This window comes from Chenopodium album, chromosome 16 (genome assembly GCF_948465745.1).
Source record: "Chenopodium album chromosome 16, dcCheAlbu1.1, whole genome shotgun sequence".
NCBI lineage: Eukaryota > Viridiplantae > Streptophyta > Magnoliopsida > Caryophyllales > Amaranthaceae > Chenopodium > Chenopodium album.
Genome location: NC_137849.1, coordinates 8077662 through 8105471, shown reverse-complemented (window position 1 = coordinate 8105471; position 27810 = coordinate 8077662). Strand labels below are relative to the sequence as shown.

The 27810-nt window shown below is 33.3% G+C and overlaps 2 protein-coding genes across 2 annotated transcripts; one reads left to right on the top strand and one right to left on the bottom strand.

The window, feature by feature from the left end:
* Positions 1-4620: 4620 nt before the first annotated feature.
* On the bottom strand, positions 4621-17563 carry LOC145584831 (protease Do-like 8, chloroplastic). Its single transcript, XM_081641622.1, has 13 exons — positions 17322-17563; positions 17108-17238; positions 15776-15858; positions 15555-15653; positions 15290-15356; positions 10622-10697; positions 10443-10509; positions 8894-9111; positions 8327-8394; positions 6415-6494; positions 6138-6224; positions 5877-5984; positions 4621-4894 (listed from the first exon to the last, which is right to left on the bottom strand). Exons 1-13 carry the CDS (start codon positions 17450-17452, stop codon positions 4766-4768), a joined length of 1344 nt encoding a protein of 447 aa, XP_081497748.1. The 5' UTR covers positions 17453-17563; the 3' UTR covers positions 4621-4765.
* Positions 17564-22057: 4494 nt separating this feature from the next.
* Positions 22058-22879, top strand: LOC145583853 (uncharacterized). Its single transcript, XM_081640815.1, has one exon. It carries the CDS (start codon positions 22058-22060, stop codon positions 22877-22879), a length of 822 nt encoding a protein of 273 aa, XP_081496941.1.
* The last annotated feature ends 4931 nt before the right edge of the window (positions 22880-27810 follow it).

Here is a 27810-nt window from a genome sequence, read left to right as displayed (position 1 = left end):
ATTATCATTAAGTTTAGATAATTGAAAATCGAAATAGAACATACCTCACATTTAGAATTAAACAATATAGGAAAGTATGTGGCATGTCTTTCAATCAATTAATTAAGGCCCTGTTCACTTCACCTTAAAAAAATAATATTAAGTAAAAATAATTTCAGTTCAGTAAAATTAATTTCAGTTCAGTAAAATTCAGTTCGGGTAAAAATAATTTCAGTTCAGCAAAAATAATTTCAGTTCAGTAAAATTAATTTAAGTTCAGTAAACATAATTTAAGTTCAGCAAATATAATTTTATTTCATTAAAAATAATTTCAGTTTAGCAAGAATAAGGTGAAGTGAACGGAGCCTAAATTTAGTGAGAAAATGTTCAAGCATGTACCTTGATCGATTTCCTAATATATTTTTCTTACCTTTAAAAAAACAAAATAAAATGATCCATGAAATTGAAAAATACTGACAATCTAAGCCCCAAATAAATGCAAATTAAATCCTTTGTTAAAATAAATAAATAAATAAATGCAAATTAATTTAATCCCTTCTCAATACAATTAAAATTTTTTAGGCATCCCCTATTATTATGGCCCTTCTTATGGGGAAATGTTTTGGACCATCAAGGCGGATTTTAGTTACAAAAATATTTGAAGTTTTAAACTTGATTAGGGTACCAAATCTAATTGACTTGTGTAGATTGAAAGTTAAATGGGAATAAAAAAAATATAATTTGCATGATGAAAGAGATTGGTGATTTCAGAATTCGAAATTCATGTTTTTAGTAAGAAGAGCAGTTGAACTAATTAGTTGACTGTTTGACTATTGATGTACGGTTTTACTTCAAATGTTTCAACGAACCAATGAACCAATATGTAAAAAGATGTTAAAGTATTTGGCACTCCATTACTCTTTTGCTTAGAAATTAGGTCTTTCAAAACTTGTCCGAAAATGAAATAACATAACATAATTTTGTAACTGACTCGACTTGACTTGTAAATACAATATGATAAAATTTATCTAGTTATTTTGATGAAAATTTAGACTTATCTTACCGAATTCAAAATAAAATGAATCAAATCAAAGCTGATTGGAAGGATCTGTCCTTTCGCTCACTAAATTTATAAACATAAAAACTTAGATGTGCGGGAAAAAAAAAAAAAAAAAAAAAAAGGTTTCATAATCCTCGTCAATTTCAACATTCTTCCATTAAGTTTAGATAAGGCTTACACAAGTTCAACATACAAGAATTAATAAATATTTGAATAAACTCAACCTAATTTCAAAAAGTTCATGTGAATATCTTAAATTTAGATAATTCAATTTTCATGTTTATAAAATGTAACTCCAATTTAAACTACATACTTTTTTCATTAGTGTCATACTGTCATCACTACTTAATAGCCCCATCAAATATAAAAATTTGTTTTGTATGCGGTGAATTAAGAAAAATGATACTGTTGATGAAACATCCGTGTTAACTAAATGTAACACCTCCTTTTATGCTACCATTAGTTACATCTCTAATGTAGTACTCCGTAACTAGTAACACACATCCATTATGCCAAGTGATGTTACATTGATTTATTTATACTAATATAAGTAGTTAGTCTTGCAAGAAGATGTATCTAATAAGTAATAGTATAAGTGCTTGATCTCTATGCATCTTGTGTGTTCTTATTTTTTCCTCGTGTTGTTCTTTACATCTTGCAATCAATACTATATCAGATAATGAATTTTTGTCAATTTAATGTGAAAATATCATGTCATAATTCTTGATAATGCAATTTGATCTTGCATTGGTGCGCTTATAATTAATTTCAAAGTAGAAACACACAAATTATGCAAAAAGTTAGCATTCAAAAGTTAGCCTAACTCGAACCTGAGAAAGAGTGACCCAAAAGGGTCGCAACCAACTTGACTCAAAATCAACCCAACACTCAAGTTGATTTGAGGATTCAAACCAAACTATTATGCGTCCTAACCAGTCATGATTCGACCCAAATATGATACGACCTATAATAAATTCAAACCTAATAATAATTAAACCATAACCACTATCTATAAATGTATTTTATTAAAAGGAAATTTATAAAGCTCTTCTTTTTTAATTTAGATTAGTTAACTATGGAGATATTTTCTTTTTATTTGCTAGAATAATTTGATTGATAAATCTTTTAGCCATTATTATGTGTTCTTGTTAACACGTTTTAAAAAATAACATGAATTTTCTTATAAAAATTATACCGAAATTGATAAGTCATCCTTTTATAAATCGCAAAGTAAATCCAATATATTTGCCTAAAACATATGAGAAACATTTATGTAAGGCCGCCTTATCATCATAAGACTACTTTGTGAGTCATTGCAGATATGTGATCTTATATATATCTTCCATTTTCTCTCTTCCCTTGCCCTATTGAGAATACCAAAGTATAATGAAAATCACTTACAAGGTGGTCTTACTTTAAGACGATCTTATTTTAAAATTTATAATTTAACACAAATTATTTCCTTATATATATGTGATATATACACAAATTTCACACATATTAGTGTTCACATAGAATCCTTTGGAGACCCTTATTTATTCCTCTTTTGAGGCTTAAAAGTTAAAACCTCCAATGACATTAGTGGTTTTAAATGAAAAGTCACTCGTAGTACCAAAGTAAAATGAAAACCACAATATCATAAATTGTTTTTATTCAAATATCTTTTAATATACATGCATACGCGATAGTCTGCTTTCATCCATAAGTTTTGTAAGCAACTCCACTAATGAATATTGTTAATATATTTGATAGTTTTAACAGTATAATTGCTGAACACTATTTGTGTTAATTCAAAAAGAGGTCTCATACTGGTAATAGTTTTAAACCAATACAAAATAGAGATATATACTTTGGTAGTTTTAGTACCAAAATTGCACACAATACATCATTATACAAGGACATTGCTTAAGATAGCAACTAATGTTTGCTACATAGTTGGCAAAATGAAATTATAAAACTAGTAATATAGGATGATCTTGAAGTCAGAGAAACTGAAAACAAACAAAAATAGTGTGGCAAACTTCAAAATATTGCAGAAATTAAAGCTCCTCGTTTAGACACAAATTTTGTCAATTTGCAATCCTTGACCTTTGGATTAGCACCAAATCGTGCATAACCTCAGTCAATATCTTCAAACTAAAGTTTAATCTTCCTTCTTTCAGTGTATTAATTGATTAATTAAGTAAATTACTAACTCCAATGTGTAGCAAATCCACATTAAAGTCATTAATCCAACTTACTCTCTCTAATCCACATTCCACATTAGTGTCACTAGCTAAATTAATTGATATTTTAATTACTCATGTCCCAAAGAACTTGGTTCAATTGAATTTTATTTCTAAAAATCATGCTGTCAACAGTGTTAACTTAATTAGTGGAGTAGTAATTTGGTAGACACATATTGTGAATTTGTGATGATAATTTGGACGTCAAAAACTTTGAATTTTTGTAATTTATTTTTATAATTATTCATGGACTCTTATCTATTGATTTTATTATTCAAATATATGTCTAGTATGACACTCTTACAAGTAGGACACTCTGTCCCTAAATTAGAAGTCTATTTCTCTTATTTATGTGAGTAATAAATATTAGAATTACACTTTTAATAAAGGGATAGAGGGAATACTAAAAAAGTGATTTTTTTTTTAACGAAAACCGGAAAATGATATCTCATTAAATATTGGATAACCTACAAATTTACAATATTATATGAGAAAATCCAAGTTTATAATCGGATGCAAATTAGGTGACAATTATGGGATTAAGACAACAAAAATACACAGTTAATTACAAATTTGCAATTTTTGTTTCAATTTGTTTATTATGGTGGTAAAATAAAGCTTAGCTTGCTCTAATAACATTACTCCGTACTCCATTACGTATACTTTGTTTTTTTTTTTTTTTGGTGTTTATTACATATACTTTGTGAAGACAAAAAATTCCATTTTTCCTAAGATATAATGAGTAAAGGATCTTGCTAACAAACGTCCCCAAGGCGTTGGATAAGCATTTAAAATATATTCCATTTTCCCTAATATATAAGTTCCATTTTTCCTAACATATGAATATGTTCATTTTAATTTAATCTTTCTACTTTTAGCTAACTTATACAATGTCTCAGAGGTCTTCATTAGCTTTTGCCATGAGTAAATTGCTGTTGAATTTTTTTTCAAATTTAGCAAGATACTTCCATTCTTCTTTTCTAACTCATCCAATGTGATTATACGGTTTTACATCTCTCTCTTCTTAAGGCCCTTAGCCAGTTAGCCCTATTTTCTCTTATTGATAAACAAAATATGTTTCTCAAATGACAAAATTATTAAGTAAAGCAACTATTTGCGCTGCTTATCGGTATAACCACTACTAGAATTAGCAAATTTACCCCTAAACCGGTACTGATTATACCAAGTACCCAAAGTAGCGATTATACGATCTTACCTGTAATATTGCACTTTTAATTGTTTTACAAAATGAGAAACTGGGGCAGCCTCCATTTAATTTCTATAGGTCAAATTTGCCCAAATGTATTATTCGTAAATATCAAAAATTACAATTTGCTACAATAATTACAGTCTTGCAAAAAGAAAACAGAGGAAGTATCAATAGATTCATATAATTTACATTATTTGATCATAAGGTTTACAACTCAATCTAAACTCCCAATGCTATAAGAAAACAAAGAAAAATATATATATATATATATATATAGGAATATTTACTAATTCACGAGTTTGTTTCCTCCAATTTAAGTGGCACCTCTAAGGTTTCACTATCCCTTACAATCTTCAAGATCACTTCATCTCCAATATTGTAGTCATCAAGTACTCTCACTAAATCAGCTTTACTTCTTACCTGCCCATTCAGAGAATAAATTACACACAAAGTACTACATTATTTTGTTCTACTGCATGAACCATGCAATTTACCAAATATTCCTCTACATTCCTTCACCTAATGAACTATCCCTTTACCAGAACTTTGCATTCACTTCTTTTCACTGATATAGTTGGTATCGTAGAAATTGTGGTCTAATTCTTCATTGAACTACGATAGGTTCACGTCTTACAACAATGGTGTTGATGGTCACAATTAAACAGCAACTTGAACACCTGAACTATACATAAGTAACAGATAATAGGACCAAGGACCTTAGCAAGGAGTCAAGGAAATACTTCAGTTTGGTAATGATAGCCTTCATAATATTTAGGTATATCTGGAAAACAGTTGCTTCTGAAAATAGCTAGTAAGATTACATTTTCAAAATATTGCTGTTAAAATTGAGTGAAATAGAGATAATGCAGCAACACATTGGCATATGGACTACATATTGGTGAAATTTTGTAATTCTTAATTTTAAGTGTATGGGACGATAATACAATTTTGGAGATACATTGTAAACTTCATAACATCTATTACTTCAAAAGAACATATCTAAACAGAAAACGGCTTTTAAACTTCATTACCGGTAAATAAGACTATAAGGTCTGTAACTTCCATTGTTATGGTAATTAGCTAGTAACATATATCATTTCATTCTCAGATAAATATTAATCTGTTCCTTCCTTAGGCAAAGTACTTTCTAGCTAGTAAAATATATATCCCCAACTGACGGCTGTAAGGGCGGGCTTCTATCCCTTTTCTTTAAGTTGTTTCAGTTAAAAAAGCCCAATTGATTTACAATCTGAGGGCCTTCATAAGCTGTGTTCCGTAACATAATATCCTTTTTATTTCCAGATGGTTCTTTGCATTATGAACTAGATTAAATTTCCTTAAACTCCAGTATAATGAAACTGCAAAGGATATGAAGTTAATGGGAAAAGGTATACAAACTTACAGGCTTATTATCCACCGCAACAATTATATCTCCCAGAATAATTTTCCCAGCAAAGCCCCTTGTGGTGGGACGTAGTCCTGCCTTTGCTGCTATACTATTCACCGGAACCTACAAGTAGATTTAAAAATTATTACCTTATTTATTCATTTGATGAATTAAAGAGATAATGATAATTCTTTTTCAATAAGTAACTTGGCAAGTGCTGAATTGATGACACTCAAACAGTTATCTGAAAGGGGAAAATAAACTCGATGCACAAACCTGCAACACAAGAGCTCCATTCCGAACGTTTAGCTGACTTGCTACCAAATCTGGAGCAATCTCAATGTTTAGACCAGCTCGAACAACCTTCAACAGCACATCATCAGCATGTAGAAGTTCTATATACAGGCAACTGACGGTTGAGTAATTACAAGTTTATTTATCTTTCTATTACTTTATTTTAAAAAGTAAGAATACTTCCTTTCTCTCACTCACATTCCTAATTATAATATATCCAACTCAATTATCATGAGACGTCTGAGAAAAAGTCACTTACTTTGCCAAGCTGAATTAACTGAGGTATTATCTTGAGTAGAGTTGAAGAAGGAATAGCAAACCCCACCCCAGCTGATGTACCTGCAACCAAAAACTCCTATTAGGTTCAAATAATTTTTCTAGGTATATCTCTTAGTCATCCATTAATTCAAGGTACAAAATTTTTTGGGCATGTCCCTAAATTATCTGGGTATGTATAATAATCATCATTAATTTTCCTGAATTGGAAACTTTCAAACTTTTATACGCTGTCTTGCTGAATTCTTGTTGATATATGTCATAGGTTTCATTCTTGGATTAGGTATCAACATAGTAAAGTTCACCCAATTAACTATCCTGGAGGATGACTTTTTGCAGATTTGGGGGTTAATATGTATATGGAAGCCTTTGCCAGCATAATTTTGCTGACTTCTAGCTAAATATATAATTTTAAATCCAATTTTGAGACCCGTAATCCATTATTGCATGGAAAATGCGTGAGAATGATATGCAAAACTCCTAGAAGTAGTGTCTCGTAAGAAAATGATACATTATAACAGGCGGAATGTCTACCATAGAGGATGAATTGGGTTTGGTTCATAAGTTCAAAAATCAACATGTCTGATTTCAAGGTTTCAGATTGTGTTAGATCAGTCTCGGTGGGCAAGTAGTCTTTCAACTTGAGCAAGGATGATGTTGTTAGGTTTTGCTGATTTTCTATTTCCCTGGTGTTAATTAAGGCCTGCTACTTGAAACTTTGTAGAGTGATGTTAATTATGTCATCTGTGAAGATCAATCAAATCATTTTCCTATATACAGTCCCTTTGTCGAAAACATGCCAAGGAAATATATTAATTTACTTTTAGAAACTGAACAAATTTGATAAGATATTTTTTTTACTCCCTCTACCCCACTAAAATTGCCCCATATATTAAAAATGGATTTCCTAATGAGTTAACCCCATTCCATTTAGTATAATTTCACAACCCATGTGCAACCACAAAAGTACAAAAATACAACCTCACATGCTTTTAATAAAACCAACTCTTAAGAAAGTGAACTAAAGGATATGGGGCATTTTGAGTAGGACGGAGGTTTAAACTAAACACTTCCAAAGAAAATGGATTAATCATGGGAGATGTATAGATTAAGCTCAAAGATAATTTACATACGTAGTACATTATAAAGATTCAAGCACAATCTGCAAATAAATTACTTCGCATATTATTTATTTATTTTTTTTAATAAATTTTTTAATAACCATTAAAAACTCTTCACAGATCAACATAATAAAATGGTTGGACCTCATATTTAGTACACTCTACTTAACAACATCTTCCCATAGAGAGTTCATTGAAACTGACAGAAAGTTCATGACGAGTAAAAAGGTAGCTTAATGCTGAAAATTTTGGTAGCCAACATTAATAAATTCTGGCAAACTAGTTGGAAAAAGATTAGGGGAAAATACAAACTTGAATCCCTATCCAGTGTAGTGTCCCTTCATGAATACCATATTCCATTTAGGTAAAGTCCCATTGGAATTCCAATTTTCTTTGTAGGTGTGGTTTCACTCTCATCATACAAAGAACTATAAACCCTTCTTTCCCTAACAATAAAAAAGGAATATTACTCTAACTTTCATTTGTTATGGGTCCCCAATTTCTATCTTCTCCATTAGAAAACGATAAAATACTTCCTTTGACTCAATTTCTTAATCATTCTTACTCTCTTAAAACTGTGTACCCAAAAGTTTAAGGGATGCAGTAGTCAAAACAGTAGTAGGAAGATTAGCTGAAGAAGTAGCTCAATTCATAAGCTACATTCACAGATTCAATAGTTAACAGTACTACAGCTTTAAGGCTTGAAGCTTAAAGATAGTTGATGCTAAATAAAAATATTTAAATGCCATCCGTTAATCAGAAGGAAAAGCTCACCAGTCTGAGTAAATATAGCTGTATTAATCCCAATCAAATTGCCCTTTGAATCTAGCAGAGGTCCTCCACTGTCGTCATACACACACACACACAAAAAAAAAAAAAAAAAAAAAAAAAAAAAAAAAAAAAAAATCAGAAATCAGTTAACAGGTCAACAGAACTGATGGGAAATTGAAATATATATATATAGATAACCAAACAAACAAATACAAACAAAGATAATTGTAAATTAAAAAAGAGAAACTGTAGTAACTATAAGTCGTGTGACCTAGCATTTAATCAGACTTTAGGATCTTCAAGTAACGTGGTATAAAAAAAAATTAAAAAAAAATCAGAAATCAGTTAACAGGTCAACAGAACTGATGGGAAATTGAAAAATATATATATAGATAACCAAACAAACAAATACAAACAAAGATATTTGTAAATTAAAAAAGAGAAACTGTAGTAACTATAAGTCGTGTGACCTAGCATTTAATCAGACTTTAGGATCTTCAAGTAACGTGGTATAAAAAAAAAAAAACCTTCATCAATCGGTTAGATGGAGGAAGAAATCAGATGGCATACCTATTCCCAGGATTAATTGCTGCATCTGTTTGGATACCTCCACCAATTGTAACTCCGGTCTGACTAAAGATATCACGATTTAATCCACTTATAACACCAACAGTGAGTGTGTGATCAAAACCAAAAGGATTTCCAATTGCCAAACACTGTTGGCCAACTTTAAGGGAGGATGATGGCCCCACATTGATGGGTTTCAACAGGTCTGCAGCTGCTTCTACCTGAAAGTATATACATTGATCATCATTCAACAAAAATTCGTAAATGTAATGAATCATTTGTAATCAATGTATATGAAACTGCTAAAACAGGATTTCAGGCATTCTGTACTGCTGTTAAGTCCGTACATTCCAAAGAGATGGTACACACCAAATTAATATTCCGAGATTAAGAAACAAATCTAGACAACATTATTATAAGAAAATACATATAATTTAAATTGTTGGGCAGCTACCATAGAGAAGCAACATTATAAAGCCAATACTATTACTATTAACTAGTTATGTGTAATAGTGTGTACATACTAACCTCCTAAATCTTTTCCAGGTTTATTTAAAGAAATATCATTTGTTGTGAGAAAACGAGAATGAAGACAAGAGCTTATATTAGGAAATTTGAGAATTACATAACTCCTAGATGTACTTTATCTCTAATGCGTTGTTTAGTACACTAATCTTCTACTTCCATTTTTCTTAAAGTTGCAAAAGTTTGATTTTCATGTTTTACAACAATTAGTAATAATACCTCCGTTTCATATTATTTGTAACATTTACCAAAATTGGTTGCTAACATTATATGCTACAAATGTTTTCTTTCCTTTTTAAGTTGTCAATTCACTTTATGTCTCTCTTAATCACATGCATCTCTAACTTTCTCTCACCATTTAACACTCACAAACAAATTTCGCATAGGAGTCTGTATTAAGGTCTTTGTTACACATAATATGAAACGGAGGTAGTATCTATAATCATATTGATGAAAGTTAATATAAGTTGACATTTAGAGAATTTACTTTTAGATTAATCTAGAAACAAATTACATAATAACATTTGTTTTTAACAATAGGTAAAACAGTAAAATATATGGTTAAATTTAGTACACGAATAGTTCAAAAACAAATTGTTGCAATAATAGGGAGAAGAAGACGTATTATTTATAGTTAAATTACAAAAATGAGATAAATTGAGGCTAACGTTACCAAGACTTGGTAACAATTCTATTCAAGATTCATAAGACATGCCTATGATTGAGCTAGAACAGCTCCCAGTGGGCCTTGATCAATGAACAACCAAAATTCAGTTTACACTAAATATTCAATAGTTCGTATGCACTGTAGAGTATATAGAATAATAATTTGAACTTACGATAAAAACAATTAAATAAAAAAAGCATCAAATTTGTAACAGATGGAGACATCATGATGTGTGCAAAAGAAACCAACTATATTCTACATATGAAGATTACTAGTGACAACTACGGAAAGGATAAAACATGGTGTTAGGTGACATAAAATATTAAAAGAAAGCCAGTTATCATTATCAAAAGAGTAAACCTTCAAGACAGCAAGATCCTTTGCACGATCAGCTCCGATTAACCTACCCTCAAAGCTCTTTTGAACCCTGAAAGAAGGTCATCCACATTAAGAAGCCATGTAATTCAGTCATTCTACCCTAGATAAAGAAATAAATATAAGAGTAGTATTTATGGTAAAAGTGGGTATAGTAATTTTACCCATCAGAAGCTAAGACATTAACACGTGCAACAACTTGTCCTGGGCTAGGATTATTTGAAAGCGAGTTACCTATCACTGGATATCACCACAAAAGTAAACATTATTTTATATCTTCCTTTTATTCCCCCCCCCCCCCCCCCCCTTGTCTTCTTTCTCTCATGGGATTTGTAATATAACTACATGGTTTTAAAGCCAAAAGGAAAAACACCAAAAGCAATCCAGCATTGCAAATTTGCAAGAAGAAAAGACCTACATATATATAGTGAATATGTCAATCATAAACTACTGTACAAGTTAACATAAACACTTCTTTGGAAGTATATTACTTGTTACTTATGGATGTAAATACGTAATCATACAACATCTATCAATCAAACAAACAAAAACAGAAAATTATCTACAAAACAGAAAATTATCTACCAGCTTGTCAGAATAGGTTAGTATAGTGGCCACAGCCCCACACCACACTTACCAACTAGGTTGCACCAATACGGGGTACAAGGACGTATATGAGTACTAGGAAGGAAAACAGCAAATCCAAAATTTTCAGGATATGGGTATGGAAATTTTTTTTACTATAAATTATTATTAAAAAAATCTGAAAAAAAAAAAGTACCAAAACAAACATATGATAAATTAAAGATTTAGCATTGTCAACATTTTTGACACCGTACTAGTTAGGGGTCTGATAGAATTAGCCAAAACACCACGTCGGTCGGCTATTCCGACAATACAGCTCTACTTACTCCTAGATACAGAAGCACCACTAGGAATAATTGAGAGAAACCTTGGATACAGAAACACCACCAAGGGATTAGGGAGGATGCTCAACCTAAGAACACTCAAAGTGTAATATATTTCATATGCAAAGCTTGAGTTTTACGGGTTACAACTATGGCTATTTATAGCCTTGATTCAGTACTATTACAACTGTCAAAGTTGAACTAATTAATGCAAGAACCTAACTATTGTTGAGTTGGGATATTGCCCGACATGAGCTTCTAGAAGTGGTCAAATTGGATGGAGGGGCTGGCTTCTAGAAAGAGTACTTGAACCTTAACCTTGTCAATTCTAGCACAATAAAATAAGAACATATAACAAACAATTTAGTCCAAACTCCAAAGTCTAAAACAACCTATGTTACTTGGACTCGGGTACCCATGTCCGACACGGATACGTGGCCATTTTGTGAAAAAATTCCATGATTTTGAATTAAAAGTGAAGTGTCCAAGTGTCATCCCCATATCCGAGTGTCGAGGGTCCGACACGGATACGTGAAGTGAAGAGTCCGAGTAATATAGAAAACAACATTTAAAATAGTAACATCAAGCATTATCATCGATCAACTCACTCTCTAATTCCAACTTATCAAGTGAAATCATCCGTTGAATCATAAGCATCACCACAACATCCCACATTTTGGTCTTCTCATCCTCATATTGATCGGAATTTCTAGATAAAAGACAGAGGTTGTTGTGGATGAAAACCAAATCTTCAGCACAACTTGGATTCAACCTATTCCTTTTTCATTCACTCACTTAGGAAGAATAGGTTGAATCCAAGTCGTGCCGAAGATTTGGTTTTCATCCACAACAAACTCTGTCTTTTATCTAGAAATTCCGATTAATATGAGGATGAAAAGACCAAAATGTGGGATGTTAGTGGTGATGCTATTGATTCAATGGATGATGTAGGAATTTAGAGTTTGAGAAATTCTCGCTTGATGAGCCGGAATTAGAGAAATGAGTTGATTGACGACAACACTTGATGTTTCCATTTTAAATACTTCCTTCGTTCTTTTATTATTGCACCATAAGGGTTTGGCACAAATTTTTTGGAAGTGGAAAAAAGGATGAGAGAGAAAGGTAGAAATACAAAGTTACCCATGTGATTGTATACACAAAATAAAAAATAATGGTTGAAAAGCAAGAGTATATTAGGTATTTGTAGTGTAAACACGAATATTTCTTTCCCTAAAATGGACATTGTGCAATATTTGAAACATTTTTAAAAGGCAAGTGGTGTGATATTAAAAAAACGGAGGAAGTATTGTTTTAGACTCTAGCCTAAGTTGTTTGTAGTATGTTCTTACTTTGTTGTGCTAGAATGTTCACAATGTCTTATCTTCAATTTATCATATGTTTGTTTTGACATTTTTTTTTTCAGATTTTTTTAATAATAATTTATGCTCCCTTTGTATTTTGATAAGTGTTACAGTTAGACCGGCACATAGTTTTAGGCAATTTAATTGACTTAAATAAAATAAGAGGTAAGTGGGATAGTTGGAGTATTACAAAATATAAAAGAAAAATAGTGTGATTAATAGTTTATTGAAAGTAATAAATGTAAGAGGAAATATATAATAATAAAATAATAGTGGGTTTAGGTGGGAAGCATGAGAGGACAGAGATATAATATTTGTATGTAGTTAATTGCCAAAAAAGGAAATGTAATACTTATTAAAACACGGAAAGAGTATTAAAAAAAATTGTCAAAAATTTTTGATTTATTGTTTTCCATCCTAGTTCAAATACTTATATATGTCCCTGTAACCATATTGATGAAAACTAGGCCTTAATCTGTGTGCAAATTGAATAGTTTGGAAATGACAGCCTAAAGCTCAAATGATGCATAAGGCTTAATAGTTTGGAAATGACAGCCTATTGCTTAAATGACTTAATAGTTTGGAAATGACAGCCTAAAGCCTAAATGACTCATAAGGCTGGAGGTTTATCAATCAATCAAAGTCTTAATTCCATAAGTGGAGTCGGCTACATGAACTAAAAGTGATAATTTCGTATAATCATCCACAAAAATCTTCTTCCTTCATCCCTTACGATCAAATACCTCATTCTCATGCAAAACCATTTGTTTCATATAATTCCTAACTCCTTCCAACCAAAGCATTTTCGGTGTCCCTCTACCTTGTTTAAGTTCTCCATGATCCTACTCTTCCACTCTTTGTATCGGTGCACCCCTGGTGCCTCCGTCTTGCATGCCCGAATCTACACAGACGATTTTCCCTTAACTTGTCTACAACTCTATGCCTGTAGCACCTAGTGTCTTGCGAATAAATTCATTTCTGATTCTATCTCTTAGTATGTTCCCACATAAGTCTTAACATGCGCATTTTCATAAACTCCATCTTTTCAATGAGCTCCTAAGAATCCTAACATTTTGTACCATAAAGCAACACTAGTTTTATGGCAGTCTTATAAAATTTTCCATTCCACTGTAAAGGAATGCTTCGATGAGACAACACTCCCGTGACCGCTCTCCATATAAGCCACTACAACTTAATCCTATGGGCCAAGTCTTAATCAATGTCATCATTCTTCTAGATGATCGACCCAAGATATTTAAAACACTCATTCATGGTCAAACCCTTTCCATCAAAACTCACTACATTGTCAATTGTCCTCCAATGTTGCTCTAATTTGGCGTTAACCCCATCTTTAGTTTCATACACCAAAACGATATCATCCGCAAATAACATACACCATGGAACCTCTTCTTGAATTAGCTTGGTTACTTTATCTAGAACTGTTGCAAAAAGAAAATGGTTCAGACCCTTGTAGCAATCCAATTGTAATAGAAAAATCTTTTATCAACCCATCACATGTCTTCAAATTTGTTGACAAATCCCAATACATGTTCTTAACTAGGCCCACGTACCTTCGCGTGATACCTTGTCGTAGGCCTTCTCAAAATTAATAACACCATATACATGCCCTTCTTTACCCTATAAAACTCTATCATTAGCCTTATCAAATGGATTCCTTCCATAGTAGAACTCCCGGGCATAAAACCAAATTGGTTATCCGAAATGTTTATACATGCCCTCAACCTATGTTCAATCACCCTTTCCTAGTTTCCCACAACTTCATAGTGTAGCTCATAAGCTTGATCCCTAGATAGTTAGATTAATCTTGAATGTCTCCTTTGTTTTTATAGATTGGGACCAAGGTGCTCTTCCTCCAATCTTGCGGGATCCTTGTAGCCATCCATATCTTGTTAAAGAGATTTGTTAATCAATACCAACTTTACCCAAACACATCCACAATACTTCGGATATACCATCAGGACCAACTGTTTTTTAAGTGATTCTAAGACAAATTCAAGAAAATTCTCATTGATCACAATTGGAAAGTGGAGAATAAATTGGAATTACAGCTGTGTCAAAAGATTAGTGTGAGAAAGCAAACCCAAAAACCTGCATTAACTTAAACTTCTTTCTTAAATACATAAATTAATTTCTCCTGAAATTTTTGATGTTCCATTCTTTAGAGACAAAGGTTAGAAACTTATGAACCCAGCACCTAGTTTCTTTTTACTCGTCCACAAATCTTAAATTGTTGCTTATAGTGGTGACAGCCTTTGTGTCAAAAAAATTGCACTTCCCAACATTTTTTACTTAGTTTTATCTGATGTAACCACTTTCAATTGGTGAGAGAAGATGTAAATGAAGAGTCAAATATTCATAATAATGACTTCATTTCTTATCGAACATCATCCTTAAAGAAAGAAGGACAAAATAAAATTATAATCATGCTATGCGAAAAACATGGCAAAGACCATTAACTTTCTCAAATATACCGTTGGAAGTTGATACAAAGAAGGATAAATTATAACCTGGATAATTATCTAAATAATTTCTCAAACCTTACCATGATAGTTTGTGACAATGTGGCCCTGTCCATCCCAAACTACTCCTGAACCGTTTCCTTCAGGAACCTGTTCAACAATTATAACCATGTTAAAACTACATCACTAGAGAGTCAAAACTCAAAGAATGCCAAAGTTGAAAAAGCAGAAAGCTGATTAGACTGCACATTAAACTTTGAATAGCAACAGCTAATCACGTACACATGATGGAACTAATCAGTAATCACATAACCCTGAGTAAAATCAATATTTGCTATGAGTAATTACCTCAACCACACCTGTAATATTGAGCTGGGGACGCAATGTTACATCAAAGATGTTCACCACAGAGTACGTATTCTTCTCAAATAGCTGAACAACTCTTTCCTGTCAAGTACATAGATATCAATTCACCTGCCATGAACATTAAGTAAATAAAGTGTAGAAGTCACCACTAAGAACATAATTAAACTAGAGAAACAGTAGTTGAATTGCTAAGGAAAGCAAACCTCAGCGGGTAATAGAGGCCCAGAAGGGGAAACTGAAGGTGTTACTTCTTCAATTGTGACAGATGGATCCCCTAGTGCAAAAGCTGTAAATCCATATGCAGTCAAGGCAGTTAGAAGCATAAGAAAATATTTCATAAAACATTTCTTAAAAATTGCAACAAACGATACATTCATGAATTACACAAACATTTGAAAATCTGTCTTAGAGTTGTGTAAAAGGCAAGTTCAGGTGAGAGCACTAAATTAAGTGCAAACATATCTATGATTATGCATTTATGCAAGTGAGGCAGTACCCTCATAGGTTCAAGGGACTGATGATGCACAAAATTGACTGAGGCAAGAGCATGATCAGAAACACAAGGTACAGCAGGTAGCAGAAAATCAGTAGAGCTTTGATCAAGTATCTCAAATCAACTCCATTATACATGACCCTATCCAACTTCGAAGCACCCTATAAGGAACATCTTGCTAATATCACAATGTAACCCCACCACCCACCCCTTTTTTCTCAATACATAGGAAGTACTGTAAGGCAGTTTCATCAACACTCAATTCAAAATCTTGAAGCTCATGAGGACAGGTGGAGACGAAGAAATTTTGTCATCATGTTTTAGCAAAACATGAATCCCAGTAGAATCCATTATTTTTCCAAATTATGACCTTGAAATCCGCCCATAATTTTAATCCTTTTGGACAAAACAATTAAGTTCCATATCTTGAGAAGATCATCCAAGCATTGTCTCTAAAGATCCCCTTCTCCAAACACATCTCATTCTCTCATTCTACTATTCACCATATATCATTGCAACCTTCAATCTCTTATACAAATAAGCATACTTCTAACAAATTGGTTTACTTGCTTATAAGACGAGCATTGAAAATGTGTGTTTTCATCAATGACTCATTTATATTCAAATGATACTTTTTGCTAGACTACATTAAGTGATGATGATGCATTGACACGCTTCCAAAGTATGAAAACTCGAAGAATGCTTAACCTGTGTACCCCTTATTAACCCCTTAATTGTAAATTGACCTTATTTTTCACAATTTTATCTTATTAACCCGAAGTTTTGAACCTTTTTTGTTTCCGAAGTTGAAATTGATGACGCAACTAGTTTCAAAATCCCAAGCAAAAATACTTAAATAAAACAAAATCAACATATTGATGTGTACCATTCACATTGCCGCATTTCAATTATCATATATGGAAAATTCTCAATGCAGATAACATAAAGCAACATAAATAAATAAATAAATAAATAAATAAATAAATAAATAAATAAATAAATGAAAAAACATTAAAATCACCATAAAAGTTCAGCAACAAACCTGGAAAATAGGTAGAAAGATAATAACAAGAACAAAACCCCAAACCCCGAATCAAAGCCCGCCTAGTTGAAAAGGGAAAATTTGACCGAATTTCATCATCAACTAAATTATTACTTCCGCAATCATCAATTCTGCAAGAAAACAAACAAAAGTCGTAAGAAATTCAAACCCATTGAAATTTCACGAAATTGGAAGAGAGAGAAAAAGGAATAACCTTTGGGAAGAAGAAGAACAAATGGAGGAGACGCCATCGAAGAAAAGGTCTCTGCGACTAAGGCATTTGGTGACAATAGTTGTTGGGGAAGAAGGAATGGTGCAACAACCTGAAATTGAGAGCACCTGCATTTGTAATTTATGTTGTGGTATAAGTCTACTGCTCTTCTAGTAGGAGGCATCAACCATTGGAAGCCAAAGAGACAAAGACATTATCATCAATTCATTTATCCATGTTTTCATTTTGTGGAAAGTGAACTCACAAATCTCAACACTCGTAACACATATTGAGGTGTCAATTCGGATAAATGAGTTTGGTTTGGTGAGATTGAGTTGAATCATTTATTTTAAAGTTTAATCATGTTATTTCCTTAAAAAAATGAATTGAATCATTGTTAATAAAAATAAAAAAGAGTTTAATTATGACAATGATAACCAAGCACACCGAGTTACAGAATGAATACCTAAATTTTCAATTCACTAAATTCAAGCGTATAAAAACCAATGTATGGTTCCTGCAAGCGGATGCACGATCTGCATGGTGTATCCCTTCCAAAAACAAAAAAAGAAATGGAAAGAACATTGTATAGTAATGTAAAGAACATTTAGTTAAAGTGAAAAAAACATGTTATAGAATTGTAAAAAACATTGTATAGAAATGTAAAGAACATTCAGTTAAAGTGAAAAGAACATATTATAGAATGTTAAATAATATTCTTTATCTTCATGAAATGTTCATTACATTAAATTATCATTATAGGTGATAAAAATTCGGCTTGGGCCGAGCCTTAACATAATATCTCGTGTCCAAACCTGGAAAATATAGCAGGCTTTTCGGGCTTTTTTGGGTCGGGTTTGGATTTTTAACAAAAAATGCATTTTTAGACTTGTCCAAACCTGTCTTATTTTCAGACCGGGCTGAAGTTGACCACCTTTAATCATCATGTTCTTTATTAATATTACATATGTTCTTTAGATATATATAAAGAACATAAACTTTGATGTTTTTTTTACAAAATAGTTATATGTTCTTTACAAAACAACTATATGTTCATTATAATACAATTATATGTGATGTTCTTTATAAAATAGCTAGATGTTCTTTATAAAATAACAATATGTTCTTTAATAAATGAGCAATTTCCCACAATAATGCTAGAATAAAAATAAATTCCTTTTGTGCGTCGTTTTGGAAACTAATTCCCTAGATACCGTCCATGTAGGATCGGTATTGGGTGTAATTTTTTTTTTTCACCTTAAAACCGCTAATGACAATAGCGGTTATAGCTTTAAAATCGCTACTGTTATTAGCGGTTTCAGAAAAGAGACCGCCTATTTCAATAAACAGGTCTCTTTTCTTCCTTAACCTTTTTAAAAATAAAAATAAGTAAGGAGGCAAAGAGACCTGTCAATAAAAAAGGAGGTCTCTTTGCTGATACCATGTTTTAGCCAACAACAGGAAAGAGAGCGCCCACTATTACTGTTAAGTTCAAAGAGACCTAATTTCATTAATAACGGGTCTCTTTGCTTTTTCTAAAAAAAATAAAACAAAACCGCTAATGTTGCTAGCGGTTTTAACATAAAACCGTTAACAACATTAGCGGTTTTAAGCCAAACCAAAATACCGATCCTACGTGGACGGTATTTTGGGAATTTGTTTTCAAATAGGTGTATAGTGGGAAATTGTTTTTGTTTTAACATTATTGAGGGAAATCGCTCTTAATAAATAACTAAATGTTCATTCTGCCTTTTTAAAAGAAAACGGATGCACAGAGCATTGTGCATCCGCCTCCATGGAAAAAATTACAGATAAAAATACCCAGTTACAATTTTTAGACTACTTGTAAACTTCTTTCTTGGCTCATAAATACGTGTCAACTTTTTAGGAAGTACAAATTCACAAAGGTGTTGTTACGTTGGAAATGTCTTGTAAGGATCATGTCTCATTATACAGGGATATGATTTGCTTGTTGATTATGGTCCAATCATGGATTAGGACATCAGGTGGTCTTAATTATCTTTTTACCACCGTATAATGTAATTGGTAAATAGGGAGTAATTTGTATTTTTTTGTGTTCCACCCGCTTCACAATTTGGGTTAATCTACATTCGGTTCTCATCAATTCTCGGTAGTTATTATTGTTTTATGGAAAAAAATACGAGATCCTCCTTACCAAGTGTAGCTCAATCACCACTACACCAATAACCAATTTGGTAATTTATAAATAAGGAAATTCTATATGGTATCCTTCAAGTTTCAAAATTTCTATATGGTAGCATGACAAAACTTTTGTTCCACAAAGTGACACCCTACTTTTTAATAATGCTCCTAATGATCTTGTTAAGCAAATTTCATGGCTATTCCATCATTAAACTCTTACGGAGTAATTACTTACCATATTATGTTACTTTACTAACCAGCCCCTCTAATTAATATTCCCTTTTCAAAATGCAACTTCTAATACTCATCACATTCTAACACAACAATTCTATTTTCTAATGAGAAGTTGAGCAATGAATCAGATCATGAAACTGAGCTTTATAAGATAAATTCATGTTCAACAGGATATTCAAGTTAATCAAATCAATATATTATACTTAGATCTTGTTCCATTCCTATTGACTTATGACTTATTTGATTCACCTTATTTTTGTTTATCTGAACTTATCTGATCTGATCTGGTCTGGTATGATCTTATCTGATCTAGTCTGGTCTGAATGTCATATTTGACCAAACTTTGACCTTAAATATACGATAACCTATACGGAAAAAATATATCAACCGAGGTCTTGTTAGATTCGGAATAATGTGTATTTTATTAATATGTGATTTCATAATTTTTTTATTACAAAATTAAAAATATTTAGCAATAAAAAACTGCACATAAAACGATCATCTGATCTGAACTTTTTTTTTTTTTAATCTCTGATATGAACTTATTTTTTTCTAAGTAAGTAAAAATAAGATAAACTAAACAAGACCTTATTAAGGTAGTAAACCTCACGTAGATTCCTAAATATTCGTAATCATCTGCCACTTTTTTTTACTCCTTCCATATTTTATCACTTGCTTCATTTTTCCATATGCAAGGAGAATTAGTATAAAATAAGAAGTGAGATTGGTAAAAGAATAGTATAATAGTTGAGAGAAGAGATGATATAAAAATATGAAAATATTAAAGTATGATAGTTGGGGTCCATTATGAAAGAACTTTGTAAAATATCGTGAAAAATTTTCAAAAAAGGAAATTGAGCAACTAACTAAATACGGTCGCAAAATGTTAAAAGTTTCTAACAAAAGAAATTGTGTATTAAATACAGTCGTAAAATGTTAAAAGTTTCTAACAAAAGAAATTGTGTATGTAATAACTAATGCGTAAAAGAAAAGTAGACAAGCAATAAAATACGGTGGGAGTATTTGATTGCTTGCTTAGTTGCTTCCGATTTGAGATTCTAAGTCAAATCGAATTGTCACTTAAGGGCTTGTTAATTTCACCTTATTTTTGCTTATCTGAACTTATTTGATTTGTTCTGATTTTATTGTCTAATTTTATCAAACTTTGACCTAAGTCTACGATAATATATAAGATAAAAATATATCAAGTGAGGTCTTGTTAGATTCGTAATAATGTGTATTTTATTAATATGTAATTTTCGTAAATTTTTTCATTACAAATTTAAAGATATCTATCAATAAAAAAACTGCACATAAAACGATTTTTGAACTTTTTTTTTTTTTATCTGATATGATCTAAACTTATTTTTTCTGAAATAAGTAAAAATAAAGTGAACTAAACGAGGCCTAAATCAATCGGAATGGTTTTTGCGGGAAATGTTAGAGAGAACATGGGGTGAAGGCTAAGAGTTTGTTAGAGCAGCCACAATGGTAAGTAGCACCCTCCCCACAACTCTCTCTCTCCTCCATTTGAGCTACCTCACCATTGTAGGAGGTAACTCATGGGTTACCCATTTGATGGGGATGCCATCTCTGGCAAGTCACCAAATGCCTCGGCCCACGTGAAGAAGAGTGTTGCGTTTCATATTTTTTTTGCCAATTTTTGTTAAAAAACGGTACCGTTTTGATAGTTTAAAAAAAAATACCTGAAATTTCTGACGCGCGTCAGGGAGGACGCGGTCCACCAGATTTACACCAAGTGTCCACTTGTTTTTATCTTGATTTAATTGTAGCCATTGATTTTATGGCTGTTGGAGGTTATATTTTCAAGTAAGTTTTATCTCTTAAAAAACTTTCAACGGTAATAAAAAAAAAAATCTGTTATTTTTTTAAAAAAAAAAAAATTTTACCAACGGCTTTCTTATATTTTTGCCTATAAAAAGAGACCAATATTGCATATGTTATTCACACTTAAATTTTTTACCTTCCCTCTACTAATCCACAAAAGCTAAGTTATATATTAACTAAACCCAAAAAAAATAATAGTAGTCCTAATTATGGATCCTAATATTCCTAATAATCAAGGAAATAATTTCTACTCCCCACATAACCTAAATAACCCAAATAATCCAAATTACCAAATTAGTTCTAATTCTCCAAATTTTCAAGCTAATCTCCACTTTGATCCAAATGGTCTTGCTAATCCAAATGTTCAAAGAATGTTATATTATAACATTCCTAACCGACCAATTATAAATCTTAATCAGCAGTTTCCTAACCAATTTCAACAACAATTCATGAATCAAATTCCCCAAAATTTTCCATTTGGTTTAATGTTCCCAATGTCTCAACACGTTGGAAACCAAGTGGAGAATAGTCCAACAACTCCCGGGGGAAATGGAAGTAGCAACAAAACTCCTCCTGAAAGAAATGCCAATGATGATGAAAATGAGGATGATGACGTTGATGGTGAAGATCCACAAGATAGCAACACCACCTCGTCAAATGCAAAGTGGGGTGCACAAGAAGACGATGCACTTGTCTCAGCTTGGATAGAATGTGCGATTGAAGATCCGGAGACAGCAACTGATCAGAGGTTGGCTATGATGTGGAAATCCATATATGATTTGTATGAGCAAGCCAGGAAAGACAATTCTTCCATTATCCGCCGCAGAACCTTGAAAGCTATGAAAGGTCGTTGGGGTAGAATAAACAAAGATGTGAACCTATGGGTTGGGTGCTATGCTGCGGCACAACGTAGAAATGCAAGTGGTACCAACACTTACAATGTCATGACTGAAGCTCAAGAAATGTATAGTGCATCATGTAACGGAGCCCGGTTCACTTTAATCAATATATGGGATGTGTTAAAAAAATCTGATAAATGGAGGCCAACAAACAAGCAAGTGCCGAATACTAGTGAAAGTGATAGCTCCAAAAGATCAGAACCAGATACTCCAACGGAAGTAGGTCGACGTGGACGTCCAGATGGGGTGAAAAAGGCAAAACGAAAAGGTAAATCTGTAGCTAGTTTTGGAATTAGTAGTTTAGATTCGTTTACTCAAGCCCTATCAGAGATGAATGTGATGAAGGAGCAATACAAAAGTGTTGATGAGAAGCGAGCTGATGTAGCGCAACAAATGTTGGATTATCAAAAGGAGTGAGATGTTGAGAAGAAAAAGAGGAAAGAGGAGGAAAAGAGGTTCAAGTTATTTAGTGTTCTACTTGCAAAACCAATACTCTCTGAAGACGACCAACAACTATTTCAGAAATTGAAAGAGGAGTTCAGCCACCTTTTAGGCTAGTTATTTATGTTATTAGTTTAATATTATTTTAAGTTAGTTTAAGCTTCTTCAATGTTTGCCTTTTATGTTGTTGTTCATTTGGTATGATTTAACAATTGTTTTCTAAGCATATGTAAAACTTGTTTTAATTAATGCTATTTAAATATAATTGAAGTCATTCTCTTTAATCTCATCTTCTAGAGATATGGGCACAAACATTGGTTTGCAGTTGGATGGAAATCTGAAACCTTATCAGAAATCTCATCTTCTAGTGTTGCGTGCCTGTATAATAATTCGTAATTGGATAGAAATCAGAATATTTGATCAGAATGATCAGAACATCTCATCATCTAGAGTTGTGTGCCAATACATGCTTTGTTTTGTAATTGGATAGAAATCTGAAAACCTTATCAGAAATCTCATCTTGTACTTTTTTGTGCTTATACATTATCTCATCTACAATTGTTTTAAAATCATTTACAAATATCTATATAAGGCCTATTCACTTTGTAGTTCAACACACAACCAAAAATACCCTTCCTCACAAAAACAGTCTCACAACTCTTACCATATATACCCAAGAATGAATTCTGATTCAAATTCATCTAGTTCATCAAGTTCTGGTATTTTCGATTATATGGTGAATGACTATGTTGAGTGGCACGAATCAATCACTCAGAGGCGTAAGGAAGAGGAATTAATTGAGGAAGCGATCAATTCAGCTGTTGTTCCCCTTGTCACCTCTACTTTTCAGGTCCCAATCACTCCCGGTCCTGAGAAGCAAAGGTGGTACGTACCAAGAGATCGTGAAGATGCTGATACACGGTTATATAACGACTACTTCAGTCCCAACCCACTTTATAATGACGATATGTTTCGTCGAAGATTTCGCATGCGTAAACACGTTTTCACGCGCATTGTTGAGGAGCTAAGTAAAAGTAACGAATACTTTCGACAAAGGGCTGATGCCACTGGAAGACTTGGTGCTTCGGCTTTTCAAAAATGCACTGCGGCAATGAGGATGTTGGCTTATGGTACAGCAGCCGATGCAGTTGATGAATACCTCAAAATCGCGGCAAGTACATCAAGAGATTGTCTCCAGCACTTTGTTGAAGGGGTTATCTCTAAATTTGGACAAGAGTACCTGAGGAGGGCAACACCTTCAGATGTAGAGCGACTTCTTCGTGAAAGTGATGTTCGTGGATTCCCCGGTATGTTGGGGAGCATTGACTGCATGCATTGGGAGTGGAAAAATTGTCCACGTGCATGGAAAGGAATGTACCAAGGAAGAAGTAAAACTGCGACCATAATTTTAGAAGCTGTTGCTTCCAAAGACTTGTGGATATGGCATGCTTTTTTTGGCACACCTGGTTCACTAAATGATATAAATGTCCTCCAACGGTCGCCAATGTTCGATGATATTTGTGAAGGTCGAGCCCCAGAGGTGAGTTTTAATGTGAATGAAAATAGATATAATATGGGATACTACCTTACAGATGGTATATATCCAAAATGGGCAGCATTTATCCCAGCCATCAAGCTTCCACAAACTGCTAAGCAAAGATTATTTACGAGGAAGCAAGAAAGTTATCGCAAAGATGTTGAGCGTGCCTTCGGAGTGTTACAAGCTCGATTCGCAATAATACGACAACCAGCTCTCGCATGGTCGACAGAAATCCTATGGAAAATTATAATGGCATGCATTATCATGCATAATATGATTGTTGAAGATGAGCGAGAGAACTATTTGCATTACGATGCATCTGAATTTATCACTGATCAACCTCAAAATATAGCTGGATCTTCAAACCAAGATATTAACCAACCATTCACTGTGAGAGAAGGACGACTACGTAATCTCAGTTTAGCGGGTTACATGGCAAACAGAAATAATGTCCGAGACAGGGAGACTCATGTGTCATTGAAAAAAGACTTGGTTGAGCACGTATGGAGTCGTTTTGGTAATGAATGACGATATCAAGTGGTCGGATAATTATTTTCTTATGTAATGTTTTTTTTTTCATTGTTATGTTTTCCCGTGTTCTTTTCGGTTCCGTCTATGAATTAAATGTGATATTGTTTTTTTACGAGTAATAATAGTTAAGTCTTCAATATATTTTTATAATAATATTTAAATTAATCATGTCATTATTATGAATACTTTGATAATTATTACAAATAATTATTACGCAAACTAAATTGATGACAAATTCAAGAACTTATAGATGTCATTACTTTGACTAATATGTTTATTAGAAGAATAATTAAACATAAACTCTATTGGTAGGAGAGACAAAACATGGTGGGGTATTGATAAAAGTAGGAGAGAGAATAGTGGGGTTACTCACCATTGTAGGAAAAATAAAAGGAGTGACTCAAGAGGGTGACTCAAGATAGTGGAATATAATGTGGAGGGAAAAAGTAGGGAAGAGAAAATTGTGAGCCACCCCACCATTGTGGGTGCTCTTAATATTTTCAATTTACAGGCAGCAAAAAGCTGCGATTGCATTGAACATGTCTGTTTGGCCTTGGAAAAATCAATTGCAACTTCAAGGAGAAAAAAGGGAAATTTATTTACTCGAATGCTAAAAAGCAACTTCATTTACATTGATTTTCCAAGAAGTAGGAATTTTGCTACCTATTTTCAGAGTACTAACCATGCTAACTGCAGTAAGGATACTCACTGCTTTACTACTGCCTATACGCCCCGTAATATGCTAGGGTGTTTCCTGCTACTTTTGATTTTTCTACCTCCAACCTCCCATACATCACCTTACCAAACTGTAAATGTGTTTCAGAAACTCGTTAAAGCAAAAAGGGAGGAGTAAATGTTAGTCTTAAGAGCCAAAAATTATACACCGGAAAACAAACTTATGCACCTCCTGTCAGCATCCAAAAGAAGAATCCTTTACAGTGTCTATGCAGCTTGTTGAATGAACCCCAAACATTCTCTTCAAGCTTGAAGTCTTTGACTGTGCAACGAAAGAACAAACTTATATCAGTATCACAGGGAACTGTAAAAGCATAATCAACAAAAGCATTGTCTGAATAATGTTTAATCTGTTATGCAAATAATATACTAAATCGCATTTTTAGAGCTGAGACACTTCCACGACTATAAAGGTTTTATCAAGGTTAGTTAATGCATTGATGCAAGATGCAGAAAGTTCATTGTTGGCTTGGAAAGTCGATACATTTCTCATGCTGAACCCTCACACTTCCTGTGGCCTGGAAGGCTGGAATTAATGTATGAGTTCAGCTTAAGTAGATGCAAAAAATGATTTTAAATAATAGTTAAAATGTATGGAAGACACTATTTAACCTTCTCAGATAAGCAGCATGAACGGGAGGGAATTCCATGTCCTCGTAGCTGTGATGTTGCCTTCTAGTCCAGGGTATCAAATCAATCTTTTCCACCATCTCGTCACAAACTACGCATTTGTGAGTTGAAGTACCGACTGCAGCAATCCTCATGGCTACAACCTTGCAGTCACCGCACCACAACAGATGCTGGCATGGGTAATTGGCCCACATCATCTTCTTTTTTTCACAAGCGAAGCAGTTGCCTTGCTTGAGGCTATTTGCATAGTCCTGGAACCATAAAAAAAGGAGATATTTAAAAGGTTGAATTGAAGAGAGCTGTTAATGCTACGAAAGGTCAGAAAAATTATCAGATCTTACATCGTAGAACTTGAGGCTCTTGAGGAAGTACACTTGTTTCCTCTTTCGAGCAAGGGCCTCCAAAATCAAATGCTTTCGCCTGCATTGCTCGTCTGGAACCTTGAAGCCACCAGTCCCAAGCCATGTTCGAGCAAGAAACACAGGGTCTGGTTCCAAAAACTGCAGTAGCCTGGAATACTCCAGAGGCAATGTAACACTACGATTAACTTTTTCTGTCTTTCCACAAACTTCTTTCACAGCAGTAACATCAAGATTTTTCTCAGAAAACTTATCAGAATGAGTATCACAGTCAGATTCTTTTTTGGTTGGACCAACAGTCCCACAATTAGATGCAGCATCATCATGTATAGAGGCTGGCGTGACTGGGCGGGACACAGAGAAGTTTTTCCTTGGTACAACCAGGGGTGGAGGTCGGGCCACATTAGGCAAGAGGATCATGTGATTAGGAACCTGACCACCTGTGTGGACAATCTTAACCCTGCATAATTCAGGGTAAGACTTTATAAAATCACTCAATTTAGAGTATCCAAGAGAGGCATGGTCAAGCTCCAGCCCAAATATTGCCTTAAAATCGGCTTTCAAAGATGACAGGGAATAGAATTCTCCTTCTGAACTCCTTGACATCTTTCTTAAAAACTGAGGAAGCCATTTCTTCAAAGTAGCAAACCATCCAGGCATATCTTGGCCAGAAAGTTGTGGTCTGTGGACCTTGCGCTCATTTTTTGAATCTTCTGGTTTTTCTAGACCCACTCGATCAGCCCAAGACATCTTCCCAGGTATGCCCGCAAGTAAACTTTGATCACTTTGGCTTTGAGCTTGACACTGGTTTTGGTTGCTTTCTTGTTGTACTGGCTCTTGTTTAGGTTCATCTCCACACTCTTCTTGGGATGATAGCCATTTTGGAACTGCACTTTTCATTTCAACTTTCTTTCCCCAGATATAGGTATAGTGGACCTCCAAAGCTGCAGCCACAGATTTCTCTTGCTGGAAGGTAATAAAGCCAAAACCCCGGGACATTACTTGATCTTCAATTTCCGTTTGTAATACTTTGGCATCTGCCACGGGACCAAATTGCTCTTCCATAATATCAGCTAATGATCCTGCCTCGCAAAATCAGCATAAGATCAAAT